Consider the following 27,979-nt stretch of genomic DNA (forward strand, 5'->3'; position numbering starts at 1 on the left):
TATAACATATTGAGTTACATGGGTCATAAACGGGTTATATGGGTTGAACCCCTTAAACCTAACCTGATACGGCTAAGTAAACGGGTCAATCACTTTTATGACCCAAACCCGTTTATGCCAAACCCAAATTTTTTTAACTCGTATCGTGTTCATGTCGTGTCGTAATTTGTCACCCCTAGATATACTCACTGACATGATTATACCTCAATTTTATATACATTCTATAGAATTAATCTAGTGTAAAATAAATAAATAAACAAAACCTATTGTAAAAATATTAAATTCTATAATTTAACATCATTTAAATTTATTTATTTTTATATAAAAAAAGTTTAGAATGTTTTGGAATTTTATTCTTTTTAATCTGTCTTGACAAAAAAAAAAAAAAAAAAAAAAATGATATTGGCAAAAGTAAAGAATTCAATCAGGTACAACAACATTACTGGCCATCTCCGCATAGAAACTTTCAAAAGAAATAGAACATTTGTGGGGGCAGAGCAAACTGTCCAACGAAGTGAGCTACCAAGTTGCATTCTCTCTTGTAAAACTAGGAATATATACAAGAAAATAAAGCAGAGCAGTCAATGCTGCCAAACCACAAACAAGGAACACTCAAAATTAAAGTATACAAAGGCAAGAAAGCTAAAATGAGCAACTCCAAATACACGAAACACATCAACCATCCAACTTAGGTCCAGTGGAGGAGCACCTGGACTGGTGTTTAAATGCAGCTGCTAAGCAAGAACCAATCTGCTGCAAAGTTTCTGGCATTAGAAGCAATTCTCAATTCAACAGATTAATCTAGCTCTCACAAACTACTTGATTGATACATTGAATGATAGTTTGGGAAGACGATTGATTGAATAATAGGGGGCTTTAATTACCAAAAAAAAAATAGTGAGGGCACTAAGTTTTTAGCATGTATAAAAAAATTCTACTGAGCACAAACCATACTCCAATAGCTCTATCCGTTGATGGGTCCTAATTATGTCAAAAATCTGTTCTACGAGTAGTATTAACGAGGTATTCTCAAATACTGTTTTGATGGAGAAGGAAGGGGGGTGTTGCATCCCACAATTGCCCCATGCGCCCCCACACATCAAAACAGTCAGACTCCCTATCAGAACTCATTTTGAAATGCCAACACAACATCTGGTGTTGTTTTTAATAAATCATTCATAAATTTTCTCCTGTGGATGGATATTCACTATAGTAAAATTTGAATAAAGCAAGACATGACAAGTACAAAATACAACTAAATTTGGTACCTGTTAATCCAGAGCTTTGTCTTTCAAGCCATTTCAACATTTGCTAGAAATGAGATTTTAATTTTCTGGAGTGTAATCAAGGTGTCTTTCATGTTGATCCTATTCTCAGGCAAATCATCTGAACAATCCATTGCCAAACCAAAGATTGATGATATACATTGCTCCTTTACAGAGAGATCATCATCTCTTCCTATCAGATTGGTGTCCACAACTTCAATTATTGAATCATCCAATGCTTCATTCACCCAATGCTTCAAGCTTTTCTCTTCAGAAAACATTTCATCAGTCGGCTTCTTCCTCATGAACATTTCCATCAACATATTACCATAACTATAGACATCAGATCTTGTTGATACTCGTCCTTCCATTCCATACTCTATGCACCACACAACAGTATTTAGAAAAATAAAAAATGAAAATAGAATAAAAAAAATACCAAGTTCAAAAAATAAATAAAGAGAACTTGAATCAATATAAGGAACATGGAACATCACCTGGTGCCATATACCCAATAGTTGCTAAGGTCATGGTTTGCGCCATAAGATCCCCATCCCCTAAGATTTTGGCAATACCAAAATCAGCAACATGTGCAATCATATCTTCATCGAGTAAGACGTTGTTGGGCTTCAAATCGCAGTGAACAATGGGTGTCACTTGATCATGATGTAGATATTCCAAGGCTGATGCAACATCTATCATTATGTTTAGTCTTTGCACAATATCTAAGCAATAGTTGTGAGAATACAACCACTTGTCAAGGCTCCCATTAGGCATGTACTCTAGTACCAAGGCTCTAAAATCCAAGTTAGTGCAATTGCTGATGATTCTTATAAGATTTCGATGGTGACTATTGCATATCACTTCACATTCGGCATCAAAACTGTAGAATGCTCTTTCTAATTGCGAATTGAAAATCTTTAATGCAATATTCATCCCATCTGAAAGCATTCCTTTATAAACTAAACCAAAACTTCCAATGCCGAGCAGGTTGGCTTCACTAAATGCATCTGTCGCTTGTAAAAGCTCTTGGTATGAAATTCTTCTCAATGTCAGAGGTGATAAATCTGCATTTGTTGGTAATCTAACCTTTTGTTTCCGGTGTTGGACCAACACAAATAAGAGAGCCACCATAAGAATTGTTGATGCAACGGGAGGTAAAATATATTTCAGAAGAGGCACAATCTTCGACCTTGATCGTTGGTGCTTATTGGTTTTGCACAGTGGGACATGCAGTTGGGCTTGGCCACAAAGTGCATCATTATGCATAAATGATTGAGCTGTAAAGTTCACAAAATGTCCTCCAGTTGGAATTTCTCCTTGGAGTTTATTGAAAGATATATTAAAATATTGGAGATACCTGAGTGTCCCTAAGGACATGGGAATCTCTCCATAGAAATTGTTGTTGGAGAGATCCAAGAATTCCAAACTTATTAAGTTGCCCAGTGATTAAGGAATATTCCCTTGTAGTTTATTATGTGCCAAGGAGAAATTGACTAATGATTGAGCAGCTCCGATTGTGTTATGACCTTCAAATTCCCGATATCTAATGGTAGATTACCACTGAGAGAGTTGTCGAGAAATTCAAACCCAATAGATCCTCAAGGCTTCACAAGTTTGGAGGTATCATTCAAGTCAAGTTGTTGGAGTCCAAGTAGAGTCCTCTTAGAGACTTGAGGTCTCCCAAGCATGTTGGTATCGGTCAAGAAAGCTTATTGTTACTTACGTAAATGTCTCCCAACTTGGTTAACTTGCAGAGATCATCTGGGATGGGTCCTTGTAGTCTATTGTGTTCAAGGTACAAATGATCGAGATTCAGTAACCTTCTAATTGTCATCGGGATAGGTCCAACCAACTCATTTCTATTTAGGCGTATAAGTTCCAAGTTGCTTAAATTGCCGATTCCATTGGGGATGCTGCCCTTGATTTTACTTCCAAATGCTTCAAAAATTCATAGAGAAATAGACAAATTCCCAATTGAATCCGGGAGTATGCCATTAAATTGATTTCCGGCTACGCTCAGTATTTCCAAATGTCTGCAATTGGCCAAAGCAGTGAAAAATCTTAATTTTGGAGTAGAAGATTCCCTTGTCAAATTATTTTCAGCAATTAAGAGCCGTTGGAGGAGTGTTAAACTACCAAGCGTATTTGATATAGAGCCAGTGAAGGAGTTAACTGACATATCTAGAATGGTAAACTTAGAATAGTTGGATATAGTGCTTGGGATTATTCTGCTGAATCTATTCCTTCCCAAATAAAGCCTGTGACGGCCCAAGTTTTTCAACCCGGTGCGTCAGTGATGACCCGAAAGTTGACCCAATAACGGATCCGAAATGCTGAAGCAAAAGATGAAACCATAGTCCCTTGAGATAAAACCATCTCTAAGACATCAATGTGACATTTCATGAGGTCACGGAAGTTAAAGTGAGCAAAAGAGGAAACTAGAGTTAAAACGGGCAAAATTCGTTAATAAAGGGCAAAATGGTCAATTCACAATTTAAAAGGAGAAAATTGACTCTAAAAAAGTCAAACAAGGTGAATACAACCTAATCTAATCATTTCATAACATTCTAAGAGGTTCTAAGAATATTGGCCAAGAATCCCGCAAAATGCCCTTTTCCAGTTTAAGCGAAAACTAACACTACCTCACTAAAACATGAATAACTCCCACTTTGATTGGAATCTGAGAATGGCATTGGTACCATTGGAAATATGACTCAAAATCCATGAATTTAGGCTCAAAAATCACCCCATTTGGATAAGAAATGAAGGAGATATGGCCATTCAAAGTCGGAACAGCAGTGCTAAAACTGAACTGAAGAAACTGGAATATGAAAGTTATTTAGGTCTTGAATTTAAGTGCTGGTTGTTTTGGTAGACCGAAATAAAGTTTCGGTCGACCGAAATAGGCCCTGAACAGTAGAATTGGCTACTGGAATGATGAATTACTGTGCGTTAATGATTCCATTTGCCATCAGTCGACCGAAGTTTGATCATAAGCCTCTAAGGATATTAAAGTTACATAAGCTTCTAAAGTACCATACACCCATGGTATACAAAATGTGACATCAAAAGAAAGGCATGCTAAACACTTGCATGTCAATACACAAAAATGCTTCAAATAGCTCATAAGCCTCTAAGGATGATGAGTATCCAAGAACATAGTCTTTTTACCTGAAAAACAACCCAAACCACTAGGGTGAGTAATCAAGTTACTCGTAGGAAGAAGCATATGCGTATACCCTAAAGTTTCAATATCATTACAAGTTACAATTAAACATTAGTTGTCAACTTGAAATTTAATGCGAAATCAATTAGTGGAAGACTTGGATATCACGTCTCGAACTAAACCAAGATCAAAATGGTTATTCCGGGCATTAACCCGCTGGGAAGACCACCCTAATGCGCACTATCTCAATTGGGGAGGACTCATACCTCCCACACTCAAGCAAAACTTTAGCCATGTCATTGTAACAATGTCCCAAGAAAATCCAAAATCATAATCAAGTTCAAATCTCATACACTATAATTAAGGCATATAAACCACCTTCTATGCACAAGTATTTTAAAACCACACAAACCATGTCTTAGGGTTCCAAGTCTAAAATGGCATACGAAATGACAAGTCCTCGTTATGATATTATGCACAATACAATACCACCAACTTGTCAATTTTAAATCATGTCTCAACAATAAGCTTTATATTCTAAATCTCAACATTATAGTAATAAGCTCCTAAGGTAACTACAATTAGTAATCCACAAGAATGTAGAATTATCATCTCAACAAATATAGCAATTTAAGTCAATGGAAATTGCATATAACATTAATAATTCTATAAGAGTTCTATATCATCACTGTATGTGAAAATACAAGAATTTAGCATACTACTAAAGTATATAATCCTTCTACACATGGTTTATACATATCATACATGCTTAAATCAATAAACCCTAAGTCAAGATGTGAGCGTTTCCTATAATATGCAAGACTATCGTATTAAAAGCATGTATACAATATATATATTAAACCCCAGGGATTATAAAATACTTAAAATATAAACATAGTACCACCCCTACCTCAATAAACAATTGAATCTCTATAATCCAAGTAACCAAACTCAAAATGTAAAACAAGTTTAGGGTTATTGAAGAGGAGAATGAGAGGAAACTTTTCTCTCCCAAGGTTTATGGTCTAAGGTGAATGGAAGGAAGCCAAAATGAAGAAGAAAGTTATTAGTAATAAGCTCCTAAGGTAACTACAATTAGTAATCCACAAGAATATAGAATTATCATCTCAACAAATAGAGCAATTCAAGTCATTGGAAAGTGCATATAACATTAATAATTCTACAAGAGTTCTATATCATCACTGCATGTGAAAATACAAGAATTTAGCATACTACTAAAGTATATAATCCTTCTACACATGGTTTATACATATCATACATGCTTAAATCAATAAACCCTAAGTTAAGATGTGAGGGTTTCCTATAATATGCAAGACTATCATATTAAAAGTATGTATACAATACATATTAAACCCCAATGATTATAGAACACTTAAAATATAAACATATTACCACCCCTAACTCAATAGAGAATTGAATCTCTATAATCCAAGCAACCAAACTCAAAATGTAAAACAAGTTTAGGGTTATTGAAGAAGAGAATGAGAGGAAATTTTTCACTCCCAAGGTTTATGGTCTAAGGTGAATGTAAGGAAGCCAAAATGAAGAAGAAAGCTATTAACCAAGCTTTTCTCCAATGGTGTCTTTGTTAGGGTTTTGAAGAACAAGTGAAAATGAAGAGGATGAAGGTGAAAATGGTGAGTGGAGGGTCTAGTAATCCTCCACTCACTATGTGCTCTTACACTACCTCTCACACACACACAATGCAAGACTAAACCATGAGTCTACACTTGTCACTAATCCAATGCTCCTTCCTTGGCTTAATCTTAAGCCTACACTTGTCAACAATCAAAGCCAACATGTGCACCAATCCTAGGCCAAAATTTGGGTGAATCTCCACCCTCCAAATATTAAGAGGTTATGCTTCCAAGTCTCCCCACCCAATTGCTAACAAGTGGCACCATGAGAGTGTGACACTTGTCACACTTTTCAAAAATTGCAAAAAGGTCATTTTTAAAAATTTCTTCCAAAATAAATTGCAAAATGGTCCCTAAAACGAAAAATAATTATTTTACATAATTACACTAAAACCCCAGAATCAAGAATAATTATAATAAAGTATGCATCCATGCCCTTTTACGAAAATGAAAGCAACTAGCATGCTTTTCTACAAAAGTGAAAATACAAATATCATGGAAACCAAGTCTCATGGATGCATGCAAAACCAGAATCAAATCCGAGCACAACAAGTGAGGTTATGCAAGGAAAATTGATAAACTGGAAAAAGACGAAATAGGTAAAGGACAAAATAGGAAAAAGACGGAAAAAAAAAAGAAAATCACTGAAAATGAAAAGGAGGAAAAAGACCGGGTCATTAGAAAGCTCTTCAAGATTAGGAAGCCAAAATCCCATGGTTGAAGGAAGATGTCCTGAAAATTGGTTGTCGTTCAAATCAAAGATTTTCATTGTTGTCACATTGAAGATATTCGACGGAATGAGGCCACTTAGGTTGTTCTCATGTATACTAAATCCTTCGAGATTAAGGTTACCAATCTCATTAGGTAATGTTCCTGTTGCAATCAATATGAACACTTGCATTACTCAATCAAAATACATTTACTAAGACAAAAAATATAAATGTAGTATGAATGAGGAAGGGTTACCTTTTAGGCCGTTACCATCCAGATATAGAGCTTTGAGGAAAGTAATGTTTTCGATATTCTTCGATATATTGCCTGTGAATTTATTGTCTGACAATGCTAATTCTTGGAGCCCTCTACATTCCCATAAGTTGGACGGAATTTCACCGGTGAGCAAATAGGAAGAAAGATACAGCGCTTCAAGAACAGGGAAGTCACAATGGATGTTTACCGGGAGGTTTCCAAACAGGCTATTGTTTATGAAATCAATAATTTTCAAAGAAGAAATGTTGAAGATAGAAGATGGAATAGTTCCTGCTAGAGAGCCACTATGAATGCTCAGCATTTCGAGACGTGGAAGATTACCTATCTCCGATGGAATTATACCTGCAAAATTGTCATAAGCAACACTTGAATTTCTCCCATTGTTATACTCGTTTGTTTGTAATGAAAATTTTTTTGCCGGGTGCAATTAGGTGATAAAACAGAGTATATTTATGTGAATTTGAGCCCAAATCTAATTTTTTTACTTTTAATATTAGGATATCCAAATCTGATTAGATAACAAGTACACACATTAATAAATAAATAAATAAATAAAGAGAGAGAGAGAGAAGAAGAAATAGCACATAAGAAATAATATGATTGGTAAGTTAGAGAAGAGAAACTGATTAAGTGGAAGCTGAAAGGTAATGTTTTGAGACAGTGACAAAGCAAAAATTTCAAACACAAAAGAGTTATAATTATAATATTTCTCTCAATTCTTCATTTCAAAAAATATCTTTGTTGTTCAATACATCATACATATTTTTATATACAAGCTTGCTGTACAAATTGAGCCTTTAGCCATCCTATAACTATTCTATATCTTGCAATGTCTCTACCAATATACTTATCCATTCCTTTTGCAGCACATTTATTACTCTCATACAGAAAGCATGAGTATTTCTACAAGAGTGGCGTACCCGTATCGTGTCTGTATTAGATACCAATACTCCTCGAATACTCATGAATATGTATTCGATACTTTCTAAATGTATCTATAATTTTAAAATATATATTTTCATTTCTAATATGTCTTTGATACTTTTAGATACTTTGACCATGTTTCTGATGCTTCTCAGATACTTAATAACACATTTTTAACCAATTTTGATCATTAAAATGTAGCTTTTCTAACAATAATATCATAGTATCACTACAAGAAAAGTGGGCTTTTATGAGGTAGCATTTATGAGATCTTTTATTTTCTCTCATAGAAGCCCCTTTTTACACATAAAGGGTCATGTTTTCACAGAATGTTAATAGAATCCTCGTTAAAAACCGTTTTCATGGGAGTTTAAGGAGCCCGTTAATGTTTACATATATTTACGGAAGATTGATTCAACTTTAACGGGGAAAAAGCCACTCGTAGATAAATATATTTTAAAGGGAGTATTTTCCTCCCGTGAATATGAAAATAAAAATAAAAAATAAAAATCCCGCCCGAAAAAGCCACTCGTAGATAAAAATATTTTTAAGGGAGTATTTTCTTCCCGTGAATATGAAAATAAAAATTAAAATTAAAAATCCCGCCCTCACTTTTCGTCTCCCGCGCTCGCAAAAGAGCAACAGTGAACAACCCGCCAAAAGCCCTTTTTTCCACGTCACCAACACACAGACCATAAGCCCGGCCTTCTTTCTTTCCCACAAGCCCGGCCCTTCTTTATTTCCCATGAATCCTTCTTTCTTTCCCACGAGCGCTACTCCACCTTGTTGCTTACTCTGCCGACAACACCTAGCCAGTATCTCAAAATGCCTTAATCCTTTTGTTTCTTCCATTATCGATATAATCTAGTCTCACTTCAAGAAATCAGATTCAGCAGAAGGTCTGCTATGTGAAGGCCTTATCTTATGGTTCGACGGGAAAAGGAGAGTTGAGCGATCTCAACCAATTTCTACCTTGACCAAACTGAGTTCAACCCTCTCTTTACTCTTTAGAACCGAGGATCCGGACTTAACTTCATTTTTCAGGTAATCTACAATCCCTCTTTCTCAAACATTTTAAGGATTTTCTTCAATCCCTATTTCTTAAACATTTTTAGGGCTAACACATGCATATTTTTTTTCTCTGGTTTATTGTCGATTTTATTTGCTGAATTTGCTTTGGTTATGACTGGATTTGGGTTTTTTTGTTTTCTATTTCATTATTGATTGGGTTTCAGTTTTTATTTGCATTCATGTAATATATATATATATATATATATATATATATATATATATATATATAGATATATATATAAATATATCAAATTTTCTTCGAGGCTTGTAGATGACAAGTTTGTAGGTGATGCATATATATTATAAAAAAATCCAGAAAGAGTTGGAAGAAGTGGTGGGCATGGACAGATTGGTGGAGGATATATATATATATATATATATATATATATATATATATATATATATATTCTTTTTGGGACTCAAATTATATGGATCTAAGGTCCAGCAATGGATCAAAGGCTGCGTAGCTCCTTAATATATCTTCTAAATTTAAATGAAAAAATTGAATAAGAAATTTCAAATAAAGATTTAATATGCTAATTATTGCATTAATTGTCACTGATTAAGTCAACAACTAAAGTTAATACTTGAAGTGAAGTGCGCTCTCAGTTATACCTGAAGCTGAGGTTGGATCGAATACGGAAAGAAGGGCTGCTTTCTATTCTGATTCACGGAATGATGATCCAGGGGAATGCGCAGTTAAGGATTCATCTGAGGGGGTTTCGGTTTGTGTAGGGAGGGATCGCCATTTTCAGTTATCTAATGCTGAGGCTTCGGCTCTATTTAAAGAACTCCGTTTACATGTAGCCTTAAAAGGCCTTCGCTTGCCTCCTGAAGGGGATGCAGAGAATGAATCTGTTAGTCTCATGCGTGTCGATTTGGAAGGTCTTAACTATTTGCCAACTACAGGGACAGAGGAGAATGCACCTATTAGTTATTTAGCTATTAGTTACAGGTTCGGTGTTTGATAATGTGGGAGATGTTGAAGACGACGATGACCTCAGTTCTATCCAACAGGTTTACTCTAATGAGCTAGCCTCTTGGTTGGAGGATGAATGTGCCAATGTGGAACCCTTGGCTGTTTTGCACCTGATTCTTCTGCAGATATGGGAAAGGACTGGGTGATTGATAATATAGGAGCCACTAGCAAGCTGTTGGGTGTCTCATCAGAGGGTAATAATGATAAGACTTTATTTATCCTTCATGATATAGTGGAAGGAAGAGAGATTGCTGTGACTGCTGAGGTAAATGCTAGGCCTCTATCATCTTGGAAGGGGGCACAGGAGATCAAGAATCTAATTTCTGAAGTTAAGGGAAGAAAGGGGTGGTGAAGGAAAGGGGGAGGACCAGAAGTAGGAGTTTAAAGAAGTGGGGAGGGGAGTTACTCTTATCTGGTTGTTAATGAAGCTACGAATTATTACTTGGAATGTTCGTGGTCTTAATGACCCGAATAAGAGGAGGGTGGTGAAGGTAACGTTAAGGAAATGGGGGGCTAAGGTGGTTTGTTTGCAAGAAACCAAGTTGGCATCCATTTCTGACGGGGTGGTTAAAAGTTTGTGGGGAGCAAGATTTGTGGAATGGGAGGCTTTGGATCCTATAAGTTCTTCGGGTGGAATTTTAGTTATGGGATAGCAGATGGTTGTCTAGAATAGATGTGTGGATAGGGAGATTTTTTGTTTCCTGTGAGTTTAAAATGGAAGAGGATGATTTCAGATGGATCTTTTCTAGGGTATATGGACTGCTTGTTGATAATGATAGACCTATTTTTGGGAGGAGCTAAGCCATGTTCAAAGAATGTGGCCTCTCCCTTGGTGTCTAGGTGGGGACTTCAATTCTATTAGGTCCTCGTCAGAGAGGTTTACTGGGGGAAGGAGGTTTTTAGATATGGATTAGTTTTCTGACTTCATTGATGAGCATCTTCTTATTGATCTAATAATAGAAGGCGTAGCCTTTACTTGGTCTAGTAGCAGGGATCCAGTTACTCTCTCAAGACTAGATAGATTTCTGATCTTTGGGGAATGGGAAGAAAAATTCCCGGATGTTATTCAGGCAGTCTTAGCAAGGGTTGTTTCAGATTATGTTCCTCTAGTCTTGGATAGTAGGGGTTTGTGTTCTCGTAGAACCCCGTTTCGATTTGAGAATATGTGGTTGAGATCGGAAGATTTCCAAGGGAAAGTTCGATCTGGGTGGGATAGAGCGATGGTTTTAGGAGCACCCAGCTTCATATTAACACAGAAGTTAAGAGCTCTCAAATTCAATCTGAAGCAGTGGAATAAGGATGCTTTTGGGAATCTTGAATGGAGAAAGAATGAAGTCCTTGCTGAATTTTCTGAGATTGATCCTCTTGAGGAGGCGGGTGGAGATATGGAGTCTCTTTGCTCTAGGAGAACTTCCTGTCAGGCAGCTCTTGCTGAGATTCCTAGTATGGAAGAGATTTCGTGGCGTCAAAAATCTCGGGCTCTTTGGTTGAAAGAGGGGGAACGTAACACAAATTTTTTTCACAAATTAGCTAATGCTCACAGAAGGAGTAGTCACATTGGATGCATTCGGGTGGAAGGTGTGGAACTGTGGAGGGAGGAAGAGGTACTTAATGGGATAGTTTCTTTTTATTAGAAGCTTTACACAGAACCTTTAGGTTAGAGACCTAAACTTGATGGACTCCCTTTTGAGGCTATCTGAGTTAGAGAGAGATGGGTTAGAGCTTCCTTTCACTAAAGAAGAAGTTCTAAAAGCCTTGTCAAGTTATAATGGGGATAAAGCTCCAGGGCCTGATGGGTTTACTATACGTTTTTTGATGGAAAGCTGGACGGTTATGAAAGGTGAGGTGATGGGTACCTTTCAGGAGTTTCATACTTCTGGTATCTTTGAGAAGTCGCTAAATGCCTCATATATTGCCCTCATCCATAAGAAGGGAAGCGCTTCTAACATTAAGGATTTTTATCCTATCAGTTTGGTGGGTTGTATTTACAAACTTATTGCTAAGGTGCTTGCTCAAAGGATGAAAGAAGTTATGGATGGGATTATCTCAGACTCCCAGAATGCTTTTGTTAGAGGTCGGCAAATCCTTGATTCAGTTCTTACTGCAGGCGAATGTGTGGATTCAAGATTGCGCAGTTGTGTTCCTGGAGTTCTATGGAAACTTGATATTGAGAAAGCTTATAACCATGTTAATTGGAATTTTCTCCTCTATTTGCTACAAAGAATGGGGTTTGGAAGTAAATGGAGGAAATGGATTGAGACATGTCTTTCGTCTGTCAAGTTTTCAATTCTTGTGAATGGTTCTCCTACTGGTTTTTTTTGGGTGTTTCGGGGAATAAGACAAGGTGATCCATTGTCATCTTTCTTCTTTCTTATTGTCATGGAGGGCCTTAGCAGACTTATACGTAGGGTAGAGAATCTTGGGCTCATTAAGGGATTTAGAGTGGGAAGAGATATTGACCATCAGGTGGAGATTTCTCATTTGCTATTTGTAGATGACACTTTGGTTTTCTATGATGTAAATGTGTCTCAACTTAGATATTTGAGGTGCATTCTGGCATGTTTTCAAGCGGTTTTTGGGCTAAAGGTTAACATGGCTAAGAGTGAGCTTGTCTCGGTTGGGAATATTCAGGATATCTCTTCTTTGGCTGCAGTACTTGGTTGCAGGGTTAGTTCCTTTCCTATTCCTTATTTGGGTTTGCCTTTAGGGGTCTCCTCAAGGTTAGTGGGGAGATGGGACTCTGTGCTCGACAGTTATGCAAAGAGGTTAGCAGGATAGAAAAAGTAATATTTGTCAAAGGGGGGCAAAGTAACTCTTATTAAGAGCACTTTATTTAGTCTTCCCACATATTTTTTTTCTATGTTCCAAATTCCTTGCTCTATTGCTGAAAGGATTAAAAATTCAAAGGGATTTTCTTTGGGGCGGAAGGGGAGAAGAGTTTAAGTATCACCTTGTCAGATAGGAGCGAGTTTGCAAGCCTATGAAGTTGGGTGGTCTTGGTATTAGACGATTGATTCCTTTTAATCAAGCTTTGTTGGGCAAATGGTTGTGGAGGTTCGGGAAGGAAAGGCAATGTCCTTGGCGAAGGCTAGTATCGTGTCGATATAGGGAAGATGTTGGCAGTTGGACTACACGCCCGGTTTTTATTACGGGAGGAGTTGGGGCTTGGAAATCCATTCGGAAGGGATGGGATGCTTTTTCTCCTCATATTAGATTCAAAGTTCGTGATGGTAGATGCGTCCGTTTCTGGGAAGATCTTTGGTGTGGGGATCAACTATTATCTCGCACATTTCCCAGATTATACAGTATTGCATTTGACAAACATGCTTATGTGATTGACTATTATCGGCTTGATAATAGTGGAATTACATGGATTGTGCACTTTAGGCGATCATTTCAGGACTGGGAGTTGAATGAGGTGAGTATTTTTTTGGACCAATTGTATCAGCAGGAAGGAATTGGTAGGGGGCATGACAATTTGATATGGATTCCCTCTTCTCACGGTCGTTTTGAAGTAAGATTTTTGTTCTTATGCCTATCTAATTTTGTTAGCTTTGTCTTCCCGTGGAAAACTATATGGCGCTTCTCGGCACCTACTAGGGTGGCATTCTTTGTGTGGACAGCTGTATGGGGTCAGATTTTGACAATTGATAATTTGAGGAAGAGGGGAAATTGTATTGTTAATTGGTGTTGCCTATGTAAGCAAGATGGGGAATCCGTTAATCATCTTCTTATGCATTGCCCTGTAGCATACGATTGTTGGAATCTTATTCTTGGATTGTTTGGCATGTGTTGGGTAATGCCACGTTCTACTAAGGATTTGATTTATACCTGGAGAGGATGTCGCGTGAGTAGAGGTGTGTGCGATTTTTGGAGAAATGTCCCACATTGCGTATGGTGGAGCATTTGGAAGGAGAGAAACAGTAAAATGTTTGAAGGGAAAGAGTCATCTACGGTGACGCTAAAATTTATTATTATTCGCTCTCTTTTTAGTTATGTGAAGAGGAGTTCTTGCTCTTCTTCTGATGCTTTAATTTCTTTTCTGGTTTCTTTGGGGCCTTAGTCCCCGATTATTGTTCTAGGGACGCATTCCCCTTTTGAACGCTTTTTTAATTTATTATTACTTATCAAAAAAAAATACTTGACTAAGTTCTCTAGCTAGCTTACAAGAATAAGAAACATTCCTAACTATTTTTTTGCATACGAAAGTACAAGCTTGGCAAAGGATTACTTAAGAATGCATCAAGTATATGTACATATATATATATATACACACACACACACATATATGAGTCAAGAATGAAACAATAGCATAAATAAGAGTTGATTAAATGTTGTCATTATTAACTTTACTTTTTTCTGGGAAGAATTTTAAGCACTTTCTCTCCATTTAGGAATAATTGCTTACCAAAAAGTAGAGAATTATCATCTAACTATATATGTTGATGCTCCTAAGTCAAATGTTTAATTTTTTTAATTTTAATGCCCAATTAATTGTTTGATATGAACGAAGGAAGGAAGGAAGGAATACAATGAAAAGATGATTAGTAAATAAATAATTATTTAATTTAGATTGTCGGGAGAAAAGTGAAAATGACCATATGTGATAGGCCGATAGTGTATAAACATTCTCATGACCCATTGAGGGCTCAATACAGTGACCCTGCAGCAAATGCACATAATCACAATATTAGAAAATTAACAAACCAATTACAAACTTAAGCTTAATTAAAATATTCTCTTGAATTTCCTTTTTCATAAATATATATAAATAAAGTTGTTAGTCTTGTGCCCCTCATGTTTGTTAAAACACCTGCATTTCAAGATATTGGAAAACAAAACATTGATCATCCTGGCCCCAAATAATCCAAAATTGATCTTCAAGAATGAAGAAAACGATATGATTATGTCCCCATTATCCCCAATTCTTATACTGTATGATTGGCCAATAAATAGGTAATCTTTTTTATTTTTCTTTCTTTGTTTTATTTTATATTAGTGTTTGGTCCAGAGGCATGAATACAAAATGTGTATATATCAAAATTGAACAGAACCTATGATGACATACAAATAACCCACGATTTAAAAAATAAAACTAGCTTGCACAATACTACTAATTACCTGATTTTTTCAAATATTATAGTTAATTAATAAATTACTATTTTTGGAACATTTATTATCAAAGATGTTTCATTTTCAGTGCCAAGCCTTTGGTTTGGATGCTTTACTTTCTTGTTTCATAATATCCACTAGTTTGTGATGTTTAATTTTATTAATATTATACTTCTCAGTAGCTACCACTTAATTGGAATTGGAATTATATACGAAAATATTAATTAAACGCTAAAGAATGGTATATGATCCTCCCAACTACTAATGCATATATGACATCTTTGTTGACATTCCTAAATGACCAAACAAAAAACTATTCAATGATAATTGTCTGTGTGTGTGGGTGTGTTCAGTTAACTATACCTAATAATTTTTTTTTTAACAGAGAGCTAGCCTAGAAAGCACATCAATAATATGGAAAGGCTAAAGCTGCATGTGAACATAATGTATATATCTAAAGAATATATATAATTTTGTATTAATTTCACTAAACCTACTTCTTACAGATTGTTTTGAGTGTGTAACAAATGAATGCCACCGTAAATCTGATTTAAAATCAGTAGTAAATAAAAAAAATCTCATGCTGACACACACAACACATGCGCGCCCACACACACACACATATATATATTCAAACTACTTGTGTTCTACAATCTGTCAAACTCAATTCTGATATATAGTGGTCACCAAGCAATGGACCAAATTAATTCTCCATACTAGTAAGATGTTACAGGAGTCGTATTATATATGACAACACATTGCAATCCTATCACACTTTAGTTGACTGTGTAACAATATTCCCTCTAATCAGATATATATATATGTATAGATTGCTAATATATATGTGTGTGTGTGTGTGTGTGTGTGTGTGTGTGTGTGTGTGTGTGTGTGTGTGTGTATATATGTATCAAAAAAAATTGTGATCCCTCCCTCAATAAGGATAAACAATGTGAAGTCTCAATCAAATATGAATGCTTCTATATATCATTGCAAAAAATATTTTACAGCCTCAATAATGTTGCTCTAATTAAAATTCCAACTAGTTTTGTACCTCATATAATATTATAGGTGGTACCAAATTTGGTATAAGCTAGGTTCTAAGCGTGCGACTATATATTTAAAAATACATTGGCTGAGAATTATTGAAGAGCCTGAATGATATATGTATACATGAATATATATATATATAGGCCGGTTGGCAAGCTGTAGAATGGATCATAATAATAATTGTGTGTACGTATTGATGAAATTGATATTAATGTCGGTGAACTACATTTGAGTGTTTTAAAGCTAAGTGAGTTATAGATGGATCCAAGCTTAGAAGAGAAGCTTTAAGGACCACTTTACTAGTAGAATTGGGGACTACTTATTAATTGCTTAATCATTGCCCACTCTTAATCAACACATCCTTAACTTGATGCTACTGACACTACTTAGTCATCATTCAAAAGTCACGAAATTAAATTTATATACCTAACACTTTTAATTCATTACTAAGCTAATTTGGTTGTGTAACACTGTACTGTACTGGTCCATCCCTATCATTACCTTGTGGTCTCTCCCTCAAGTATTATAATTCTATTATTTCCAGTTTTATATATATATATATATATATATTCTTGAATTAATCACAAAAATCATCTAAGTCTATAAATTTGATATTGATGAAAAGTAGGTTCAAATGCATTAATGCAGCTTTCCCTCATCGTCATCCATCAAAACACTACAAATACTTGTATAACTACTTTCTGAATTTCCGAGCTCTATATTCTAACCATGGATAGATTCTGAATCTTGCATTGTCACTACAGCTAGCTAAATGCGTGGATGATTGCTATGGGCAATGCATAATTGGAAAGGAAATTTGGAAACGGTAAATTCTGTTTTGTGAACACATCATAAGTGCACATGTTTGGAAGGAAAGGATCTCAGTAGAAGGAAGATACTGTTGGTTGTGTTTGATAGAATTTAAGTTGAAAACATAAAACAAACAATTAATAGATAGCAAAGACATTCTCCTGAGTTGTAAGGTTTTTTGGAGGGTGTTTTAAAAGAGTTGGAGTAGTGTTGTTTGATTCTCATTTACCACCACACCCCAATATTCCATACAATTTTGGTAGCCTCTCAATATTATTAATACCAAATTGCCTTTCTGTTTAACCACCCATTTATCGACCAATTTCTTTGGCTTAGTCTGAAACCTCCCCTTTATGTACCCACTCCCAGCTTGCTTGGTGTTGTTCAAAAATTTCTTGTGCTTCTTGTTTGATTTGTTGTATAATATACTTCTGATTTAATGAAAAATATGTAATGTTTATTTTCAGTTTTTAGAGGAAGAACATGCTGTGAACGCCCTTAATAATCTAACTTGAAGATTTTATGCTGGTAAGTTGTTTTAATTTCATATTTTTATCTATTCAGTTCGGGTGTTGCATCTATATGCATTCCTCCTCCTGTATTTACTTGTTACCAGAATGTAATTTCTCATAATCTTAACTTATTGTGAAAGCATGGTTATATGGCCTACCAAATATGTGAAAGTTCTAGAGGTCAATTGGTCATTCATTAACCTTCTTTTTTTTCTTTTTTTTTTGAAAAGTAGTAATTAACATATGATCTGATTTTATTTTCTTTTATTTTTTTTTATATGTTGGCATTACATTTTTATTTTTTTTCCTCACAGGATCTATTTAAACCAGCTTATTAGGAGCAGGACAAAATCATTACTTTTGAAGTAAGATTAGGAGCATAGTTTTGGTTCTCAATCTTCGTCTCTGGCAGGTATGTTCTAAATTCTACTAGCTAATGAAGTTCATTTTTCAATTATCTCTATGTGAACTCAGGTAAAATTAACCTGCCAAAGTGATCTTGATCAATGATATATTAAAGTCACATTGCTATAACTTGTAAGGCCTATGTTGAAAAATAATATTATATGTGTAAAAATTAGATTTCCAACTTTTGCCGAGCATAGGCTCTTATCGTGGCTATTACTTTAATGTTGAAAGCATGGGTCTTTGTCGTGGCCATTACTTTATTGCATTGATATAACATATGAGTATGGGAACATCGTATGCGGAGATTGTGGTTGATTGTTATTTGTTGTTGATTGTTGTGAAGTTGTTGGTTGTTGTTGTGTACGTGAGGTAGAAAGTTTCTTACCATTCCTCTCATTCCAATTTTGATCATCACATCACTCTAATGGAATACCACAATGTGAATCTTGGTTATCTAGACCCCAATATAATCCAACAACTTCCTCTAGGTCAAATCCCTCCCGGAGTTCAAGCTCCAAAGCCTAAAGGACTTGTGTTTAATCAGGTTTCACTTTTGGCTGGTAATTATAATAAAAGATATGTATCCCATAATCTATTTTCTCGTGTTCTCAAAAACCAACTCACAACTTGCAACATTCTTTTCTATTCTTCGCAGTAAACAATAATTAACACTAGTAATCGTCTAATAACAGCTATTTTACTTCGAAGAGAAAATTGAAAGTTCAAGACTTCTAGTCCATGAAGGTCAAGGTTGGGTGTATGCATCTTCTAAAACTTCCGATGAAAGAATAAATAAATAAAGTAAATAATTCCGCGTAGGTGATGAAGTTTTTAGTTAGTCAATCATAACATAGAATTTTCAACAAATCCTATTTTTTCTATAAGTTGAAACATTTAGCTGCCCCTATTTCGAAGCTAAGGTTGTGATTGTTTGGACTGTATTCTATATTATAATAAGTCGTCCATCAAAATTTGAACATAATTTGTGAAAAATATCTCATTTAATAAAATATAATATGCACATATCATTATAATCTTTCACCCACTTCAACTTGGAATCATGGATGTGGAAAAAATGTGTGACAGTTACCATGAATATATATATATATTTATATAAATATAAAAGTAGGCAAAACATCCGTGTCTATGGAGAATAGAGCAACCTAACTATGGATACAGGTGTTTCAAAAAGTTTGATGCCACTTTAAAAATATTTGAAATGTCAAAGAACAAGGTGGAATTTGGACAAAAATATAATTCCAACAAATATGAAATGTACAACTTCAATATTATATACTGGTCATAGAGGAGTAACATATGTGTAGTGTACAAAATTTTGATAGCTCTGACCTTTTAAGGTTTTCAATATCAAACATTGAATCCTCATAATTATCTCCGGATGACCCATTATCAAACACATCCGATTGACCTGAATCAACAAAAATAAAGAAACCCGGATGAACCATTATCAAACACATCCAATTTCCTTCTCATCTTCTTATATAGGAGCAGCTCCTAAGCAATAATCAAAGATTGGAATTGAGTTCAAGCTTTCCCTGGATATAGACTCGTCTCATTACTACCTTTTTCAGACATCAATTTCATGTCTTAATATTTTTCTCCGATGAAGGAGTAGATTAAGGGCTCTGCTGAAACTGGATGAAATTTAGGGTTTACAAAGGGAAAAGAAACAATGTGTGTACTAGGCTTATAGTGAGGGATTTTTTTTTTTTTCTTAAAGTCATATAGGAGGGAAGTGGATCTTTAAATAAATTTTGGCCCAAATATTTGAGGGAAAGTGGCAATCTTTAAAGAAATTTTGGGCCCAATATTAACGATATAGCATGCAAGTCGTTATAATAGAAAATGCCGGCCTTAAAAAGAAACTTGAAAGGAAAATTAAGTGCAAGCCGTCAATATAACCATTTTTTTAGCTTTTAATGAAATGCTGGAAAAATAAGGTGTGAATTAGCATATAGATGGCTTGTTTTTTATGAATGTCGTCAATTAAAGTTGTAAAATATCAATTTTCTTATAGTGCAGTCTTGATCCTCCCCAACATACTTCATAAAAGTAGGTAAATTGCTCAAACTAAATGACCAGTGGTTCAAGAAATCTTTACATAGCACTAGTAACTATGTTTAAGTCAAATGAAGATCCAACTTTTGATATGTCTCAGTAGTAAATTGACTCTACTAAATCCAGACCAATTAGTTATTTTAGCCATTTAATGTATATCAAACTTTTTGATGGATAGTTAAATCTCTTCCATTGATCATATTCAATATATGATCTTAATCAGTACAACAAGGTCAATCACATTACATGTCCAGATAATCATTTGACACACACACATATATTTAGTGCATGTATCAAGGGTTAAGAGGTATACATATCTTGCTTTTTAGTTAGGAATATTCTTCTAATTAGAGTTACTTCCACTACTGCCACATGATATTATAACATTTTCAGATAAAAGAGTTCCATTTAGGGCATGAAATGTCGCATTGGCTATAATACCTTTTATGCCCGCAGTAGGAAGCACTGTACTGTTGAAGGTATAGGTTCGAATAGATTGACTGAAACCTGGATGCTGAACCAACATATTCCAGTCTGAGTAGTTTCTTCCATAATTATAGTTGGAGATTGTCAATTTCACCCTCCAGTGATCCATTTAGTTGTTCTTAACATGCCAGTGAACTCGAATTGGGCACATATGATCAAAGCATTGCACAATGTCAGGATCAGGTCGATTATAAAGAGCATTTTCAATTGATAAAGGAGAACTTTCTCTGTTGAACACAAATACAGACACAAGTGGTGAATTAAATTGCAAACTATAGTCTGGTGATAAAAAGATAATCACAAAACAAAAACATGCCTTCAGCTGCTTGCTCTCATAATTTAAGGATGTTGTTAGTAATAACAAACCTAGTGCATTTAGTAGTATTCTGGTCTGTTGCTCGGCATCCACAGCTGCAATTGGGGCATGATGTGATTGTCGGATTATAAAATGATGAGAGTGAAGCACAGCATAGCGGTGTTTTATTAGCCACATAACTAGAATAGGTGCATGTTGATCTCCATGTAACTGAAAAGCGTAAAAATCATCGTCATACCATGGCTTAGACTAAAAGGTCATCAAAATAGTGGGAAGAAAAAAAAAAAAAAAAAAGTAGAAATCTTGAAAAATAAGTTCGTTTCAAATAATATGAAGTAAATGGGGCAAGAAATAATCTTTCTTAAGTTCCCAATATCTTATTTCTTTGCTCATAATATTAACTAATTCTAAAGTTTAGGCCCTGTAAAAATTAGAGCTATATTTTTGTCTCGTCTTTGGCAGGAATGAAAGAGAGAAGGAATGGCACAAGGTAATTACAGCTGAACCAAGCAATAAACTACAACATTATATGCATTTGGTATTTCTTGGATAAGTTAAATCTTCAAAATTTTCAAAAGATAAATTATAAATTAGGTTGGAAGAAGATAGAATTTACCCAGTTCTCCCCCTTCAGGGGTATGAAAAATAACACTCTTTCTTATCATAATTATTATCAGGTAAAAAAGAGACTTTTCTAAGAAATTATTCCTTTCTTGTGCTTTCTTTTTGTTTTAAAGGGAGAGAGATGAATAGAGAACAACAGTCATGGTAATGCAAATGATATAACAAAACAGTTCTAAAGTGTAACTTTGTAATACTCATTCGTTTTCATAATATTTTTCTGTATTGCTTGCATATTGGTATTATTCATGTTTCCCCTTTATTTTAAACTTCTGGTCTGTTTTATTTGGATGATTGGATCTAATAGTTAAGTGCATTATTAAAGAAAATTACAAAGCGATAAAGATAATGCCATTAATATAATTTCAATAAAGGGAAGAACAAGAATAAAAAGGATAGCAAATCATTGATTAAATTTTTCTGTGTCTTTTTTTTTTTTTTTTTGGTTGAATTGTATGTTATTCAGAAATTTCACTTGTTGATATGATTCTAATAAGTTCTCCAATATGTTTTTCTTGTAGTATATTATGTTAAAGCCAATGAGTTCTCCAATATGTCCTTTTGAACTAATTATTAGCATGAGTTTAGCTTTGTTGTTATTTTACAACTATTAACTATATTTGTTCCATGTTAAAGTTGTTATTTTTTCTTTGATGTCAAACTATCAATGTGCCTTAAAGATTTAAAAGAGCATAACAGTTATGTTTCTTACATTCTATGTCTAAACCTTTATTGGCAGTTGACATTCCTGGTAATCAAGTTGTAGATGCGAAACTTGCACTTGCGGGGTGTTTGCCCTTTTTTGACCTTTTTGTTCGATCTGGAATTAGACAGTTGAATGACGGAGTTGAGTCCCTAGCAAAGCATCATACTAAAATTAGGACTTGTGTGATGCAGGTACGTACTTGGATTTTGTACAATGGACAACAAGGTGGAGGAAGTGTGAAAAATTGGAAGTCAACTTGCGCCAGGAATTAATGAACAATGTGAAGATTGATATCTATTTTTGGGAAATATTGAATTTTCTTTTTAATTTTGGCACGTTGAACAATTAATGATGAATTGAAAATTAATGTCTTACTCTTTTGATTTGTTTAATGGTGAATTTAAACATGGATTGTTTTTTTTATTGGCATTAAGTGTAAATTTTTAGCATTCTATATTATTGTTTAGTTCAAACTGTGGCCAGGTTATATATATGAATGATTGGGTAACAGAGTGCATTTATTATATAGATATAAATATAAATATAAATATATATATATATATATATATAGCTATCTACGGGGGGCCTTAGACCTCATAAATAAAATATATAGATGTATTGACGAGATGTCAAATGTGTCGTACATTAATTATTAACAAGAGGCTATTAGTTTCGTAAATTAATTATTAATGAATGGCTAGAAATCTTGTGAGTTTTATTTACGGGACGCTATAATCGTCGTGCTTTAATCTTTTGCGAGTGTTATTATTTCTCGTAGTAAGTAGAGACTATTTACAGGACCATAATAGACGAGGGGCTCAGAAGTCCGTGAAAAAGTTTTCACGGGAGGTCCAGACACTCGTAAAAGACCTTTTTTTTTTTTTCTTGTAGTGATGATTAAGAGAAGTTTAAAATTTATTTAAAAAAGAATTATTCAGAATATATATATCATGATTTAGTACAAAATTTATCCATGCAAATTATGCAATATGACTCTTGACACTTATTTAATTTTTTAATCATAATATCTTTGTAGAGAAATATTAATTTATACGGAGTATAACATAGAATCAATTTTTTGTATATATTTAAATATAATCTATTATTTTGGTATTGCCATATCCCGTCATAACCTATTTGTTTTAGATTTGTTATATTATTGTTATCGTATCTGTGTCCCACATCGTATCCATGCTTCTTAGCTCATATTACATTCTTTCACTTTGTATTGCAAATTTATAGATGAAATATTTGTTTATATTATTTCTTTTATATAAATATATACATACAAATACACTCATTTCATATTTATGATGTGGACCCATATGTAGCCCCACATGACCTAATTTGTATTCTCCTTGTGGAATTTTTTTTCCCCACAGGGTCATCTTTGAGTTATAAAAGCTCTTGAATTGTCAAAAGTTCATCAAATTTTTAAAATGTTTCTATTAACGCTTACATGAGTGTTTGTTGTCATCCATGCCAATATTGATGTTTCTATTCCTTTCATCACAACCACCTTACAAACTTATACTATTATCCTCAAAGTCACACTGTAACCCATTTACCATTTGCCTAAAATCTTTGTATATCATTATTTTTACTTTTCCCAAAATGAAGGATAACAACAAAGTTCATAATAGTAACATCTATGCCAAATATCAAATGATACTAAATGCTTATCACAGTCATATAATCACAATTTATGTATAAGGGGAAAAAAAAATCACAATTTGGCATAATCCTTATAGAAAAATGATCACTTTCCTTGGAAATCATTGCGAAATCCAAACATAGTTTATCAAAATTTCTCTGACTTGATAAAAAAAATCACACTTTTCAAGCTGCTTTCCCCAAGATACAACTTCTTGAGCATAGTCAAGTTTCCAATTTCTCCGGATATGCTGCCATTGAATTCATTGCGTGACAATGATAAACTTTTGAGTTTCCAGCATTTGTATAAATTCAATGGAATTTCACCGTTAAGCCAATTCTTATAAAGATAAAGTACTTTAAGTTCAGGAAGATGGCTACATATGTCTAGTGGCAGGCTTCCAGATAGGCTATTGCTTGTGAAAGCAATTACTTCCAAAGAAAAAAGGTTAAAGATGTTATATGGTATGAAACCTGTGAGCTTGTTAAAACCCATGTTTAGTACTTTTAGTCTCGAAAGTTTGCCAATCTCTTCGGGTATATAGCCATCGAAATTGTTGTAACTGATGTCAAGTAATGCGAGGAATGAGAGATTTCCAAGATATGGAGTGATGGTGCCGTTGAGACCCATGTCAGAAAGGTGCAAGGTTGTGACCCTTTGGTGGGTGAGACCACAAGACACACCAATCCAATTGCAAACTGAGGTAATGGTGGTCCAATTTTTGGCCAATACATCTTCAGGGTCAGAAGTGATGTGGGCTCTGAAGGCAAAAAGAGCTGATTGATCAGTAGTCAGGTTTTTGATGGACCTAGCTAAACAAACCCTAGAACAATAGTTTATCAACAATGCAATGGACAAAAGGAAGCAAACCTTTTCCATAAAGTTTGAGTTTTGTGGAGATAATATATATAGGACTTGTACGTAGCAAAGAACTATAGATTGGAGAGAAGTTATATAAGATGTAAAATCATATATTGGTGATTATGATGATGCATCATTGATTATCCACAATCACATCCACCACCATTATTGGTGATTATGAAGATACATAATTGATTAGTAACAATCACAACCACCATATATTGGTGATTATGATAATGCATAATTGAATTTCCACAATCGCAGCCACACCAAATCAATTGAGAAGATTTGCATGTGTCACTCTCACCCCACCCAGTATTAATGATTCTAACACTTGCATAGAAACCAATAGTTGAAGCCCTCACTGATAGGATCACAGCTCGAATTAGGCATTGGATAAGTAAGCTTCTGTCCTTTGCAGAAAGACTTCAACTGCTCAAGTCAATTCTTCATAGTATCCAAATTTACTGGAGCTCAAAATTTATACTCCCAGTATCTATTATCAATGAACTAACATGCATCTTCAGAGCATTCCTTTGGACAGGTCTAGAACTCAAGAAACATGGAGCATAAATCCTTTGGCCCTCTATTTGCTTGCCTATCAGAGCTGGTGGCCTTGGGATTCCTTCCCTTAAGCCTTGGAACAAAATTGCAATTATGAAGCACCTGTGGAACATTATCAAGCAAAAAAGAGGCATGCTTTGGATCACATGGGTCAACACTTATCTTCTGAAAGGGAGGAGCATTTGGGAGGTCAATATTCCTAGCCAATGCTCATGGACTTGGAGGAAACTACTTCAACTTAGACCAGCCATAAGACCTCTTGTCAAGTTAGAAATTGGGAATGGCATGTCCTCCAATTTTTGGTTTAACAGTTGGTCTTCACATGGTCCACTTTATCTCCAAGTTTCCAACTTGCAGATTTCTCAATCCACATTTGATAGCAACACAATGCTGAATATTTTCATTGATGGACACTCATGGTCCTTCCCCAGCTTAATCACTGACATATTACCCCAACTCCTCCATCCAAATTCTTTACCAACACCCAATCCAAACACTGCTGACAAATTTCACTGTATCCCTTCACCATCAGGTGAATTCTCTATAGCTCATACACTCAAGTTTATGTCACAGCATATCCCATCTGTTCCATGGTCTAAATTGGTATGGTCGAAACCCATGATCCCCAAACACTCTTTCATCCTCTGGCTAGCTATTCAATTTAGATTATCCACCCTTGATAGAAGTTGCACATCCTTCCTCAATTCTCCTAACCTTTGTCCTCTTTGTTCAGCCTCACTTGAATCCCATGACCACCTCTTCTTCCAATGCAATTACCATGTTCCCATTTGGTCATTCATTCAATCCAGATGTGACTTCCACATTTTACCAACTAGTTGGAATGCACTTGTAGCATGGGCTTCACACCACTGGAGGAACAAATTCGCAGACTTCAGGGGTTTTATCTCTAGATTAGCACTCTCCTCACTTGTCTATAATGTTTGGGCTGAAAGGAACAGACGTATTTTCAAGAAGAAGAAGGATTCGGCGAACTCAATCCTCCACAAAACCATTGAGACAATCAAATTGAAAATCATGGCAGACCCTCCACTGGACTCTCCAATCAACCATCGAATCCTCCATGAATGGGAAATTCCTTCTTCCATTCTCCGGCCACCTCGTAAACCACCTGATTAATCATTGAAAGGTGGTCATCACCCTGCTGCAATTCTTGCTGTTTACCGGAATGTTGACTGCTTCTAGTCATGCTCGATGACGTCTTCTTTGTTTGTTGTTTGTTGTGGTTGGGCCGCCTATGGGCCAGGCTTGTTTATCATAACCTTTCTTAGGCTATTGTAATATCTTTTTTCTATTCAATAAAATTTACCTTAACTTTCAAAAAAAAAAAAAAATTAGTTGAAGCATTTGTTTGGACCGCAGAACAAGTATATATACAATCATTTTATATATTATTTGGGGCACTGTCAATCTAATGCTTACCAGAATTATTGACATTTTATACATTTTTTTATTATAAAAGAGCACTAAATATACATTGATTTTCATTTTATATTCATTTATTATATTTTCTTCTAAAGTCTTGTAAACAATGTCCTTAATAGCCTAATGTTGATAAATACTTGAAAAGTACATATTTCTTAAAAACTACATTTTCTAAAACACAAGCATCTAGAGCACGAAAATAACTTTAATACAACAGTAATATCAAATACATGGTATCCACCACTAACTAAAAACTGACATCTAACACATATGGAAGATATATTTGTATACAACAACAATATCTACAGTTGTGGCCATGGACTATAGGCAGGCCGAAGCCAGGAATTTTACTTTGGAGGGCCAACTTTGTATTATGTAATTAAAATTAAAAAAATTATTTTAAAAATCAATTGTAATATAATTTTGTTCATAATATATAGTCAGAGCACACATACCTTACAAAATTCAAAAATTGAAAAAAAAAAAAAAAACAAATACAACCTAAATCAATTTGTCTTCAGGAATTGTTTTAATTTATTAAAAATTCAATTTTTTAAAAACGGTTTTGAATACTTTGATTTTGCTCTAAAAAATATATTATTACTTTGATGAAAGATTAAGAAACAAAATAATTTTAACTAAACGAAATTCCGAAAGTTGTAAGATAACAAAACTATTACTTCAGTAAGTTATACGACAAGCCAACACTGGGTTTAACAAAAAACCTAGAATTCATCTATGCAAGCTGGCTCGATCAGTGCTGGTGTATAATATATGGCAAGAAAGGAATAATCGCATCTACAGGAACTCACCTTCATCACAGACAGCAGTTCTCAAACTCGTTGCTAACTCCATCGCCCGAATCCTCAAGTTTTCAAAGGATCTCCATCTCCGCGCTCGCGAGTGAATGGTTTATTCCTCAAGGGTGGCACCGACCACCTCCACGGCCACCGGAATGAAAGGACATGGGCGATCAACAGCCCATTGCTCGAAGACCCCACCGGATTGTCATCGATAGATATCAACAGCTATGCTTGCCCTTGGTTCGATCATGGTCATGGGTCACAGATTCACTTTGTTGTCACAGACTTGTAGGTTTGTTCTGTCTTAGTTCAAGGCCTTGGGCCTTTCGGCTGCCTGTAATCTGGGTTGCCTGGATGTTGGGCTGCTTGGGCCCAATAATGGCTCTGTAATTTTCCATACATATATATATATAGGCACACATATAATTGTTTAAACGTTTAAAAATAAATAAATAAATACTTGTACAAAAAGTAATCATAGACATTATCATTTAGCAAGTGACA

At 34.8% G+C, this 27,979-nt stretch overlaps 2 protein-coding genes across 7 annotated transcripts; both read right to left on the reverse strand.

The window, feature by feature from the left end:
• Positions 1 to 416: 416 nt before the first annotated feature.
• LOC132267120 (receptor kinase-like protein Xa21) lies at positions 417 to 27,736 on the reverse strand. Of its 6 annotated transcripts, XM_059768185.1 has the most exons (9): positions 27,485 to 27,736; positions 20,874 to 21,033; positions 20,463 to 20,734; positions 19,293 to 19,371; positions 7,059 to 7,421; positions 2,626 to 6,965; positions 1,763 to 2,545; positions 1,269 to 1,644; positions 417 to 750 (listed from the first exon to the last, which is right to left on the reverse strand). In XM_059768185.1, the coding sequence occupies exons 7-8, from the start codon at positions 2,532 to 2,534 to the stop codon at positions 1,292 to 1,294; spliced, it is 1,125 nt and encodes a 374-aa protein (XP_059624168.1). In that variant the 5' UTR covers positions 2,535 to 2,545; positions 2,626 to 6,965; positions 7,059 to 7,421; positions 19,293 to 19,371; positions 20,463 to 20,734; positions 20,874 to 21,033; positions 27,485 to 27,736; the 3' UTR covers positions 417 to 750; positions 1,269 to 1,291. The 6 variants fall into 6 exon arrangements, with proteins under 6 accessions (XP_059624168.1, XP_059624162.1, XP_059624163.1 ...); XM_059768179.1 differs by having other exon boundaries at positions 1,763 to 6,965; XM_059768180.1 differs by having other exon boundaries at positions 417 to 753; positions 1,763 to 6,965.
• Positions 3,263 to 8,855, reverse strand: LOC132316657 (LRR receptor-like serine/threonine-protein kinase FLS2). The gene is made up of 4 exons (XM_059815130.1): positions 8,657 to 8,855; positions 7,059 to 7,421; positions 6,763 to 6,965; positions 3,263 to 3,301 (listed from the first exon to the last, which is right to left on the reverse strand). Exons 1-4 carry the CDS (start codon positions 8,853 to 8,855, stop codon positions 3,263 to 3,265), a joined length of 804 nt encoding a protein of 267 aa, XP_059671113.1.
• Positions 27,737 to 27,979: the final 243 nt, after the last annotated feature.

The sequence above is a fragment of the Cornus florida genome, unplaced genomic scaffold (genome assembly GCF_030987335.1).
Source record: "Cornus florida cultivar Cherokee Brave unplaced genomic scaffold, ASM3098733v1 CherokeeBrave_3.0.0_Hap2_Chr07, whole genome shotgun sequence".
NCBI classification, from domain to species: domain Eukaryota; kingdom Viridiplantae; phylum Streptophyta; class Magnoliopsida; order Cornales; family Cornaceae; genus Cornus; species Cornus florida.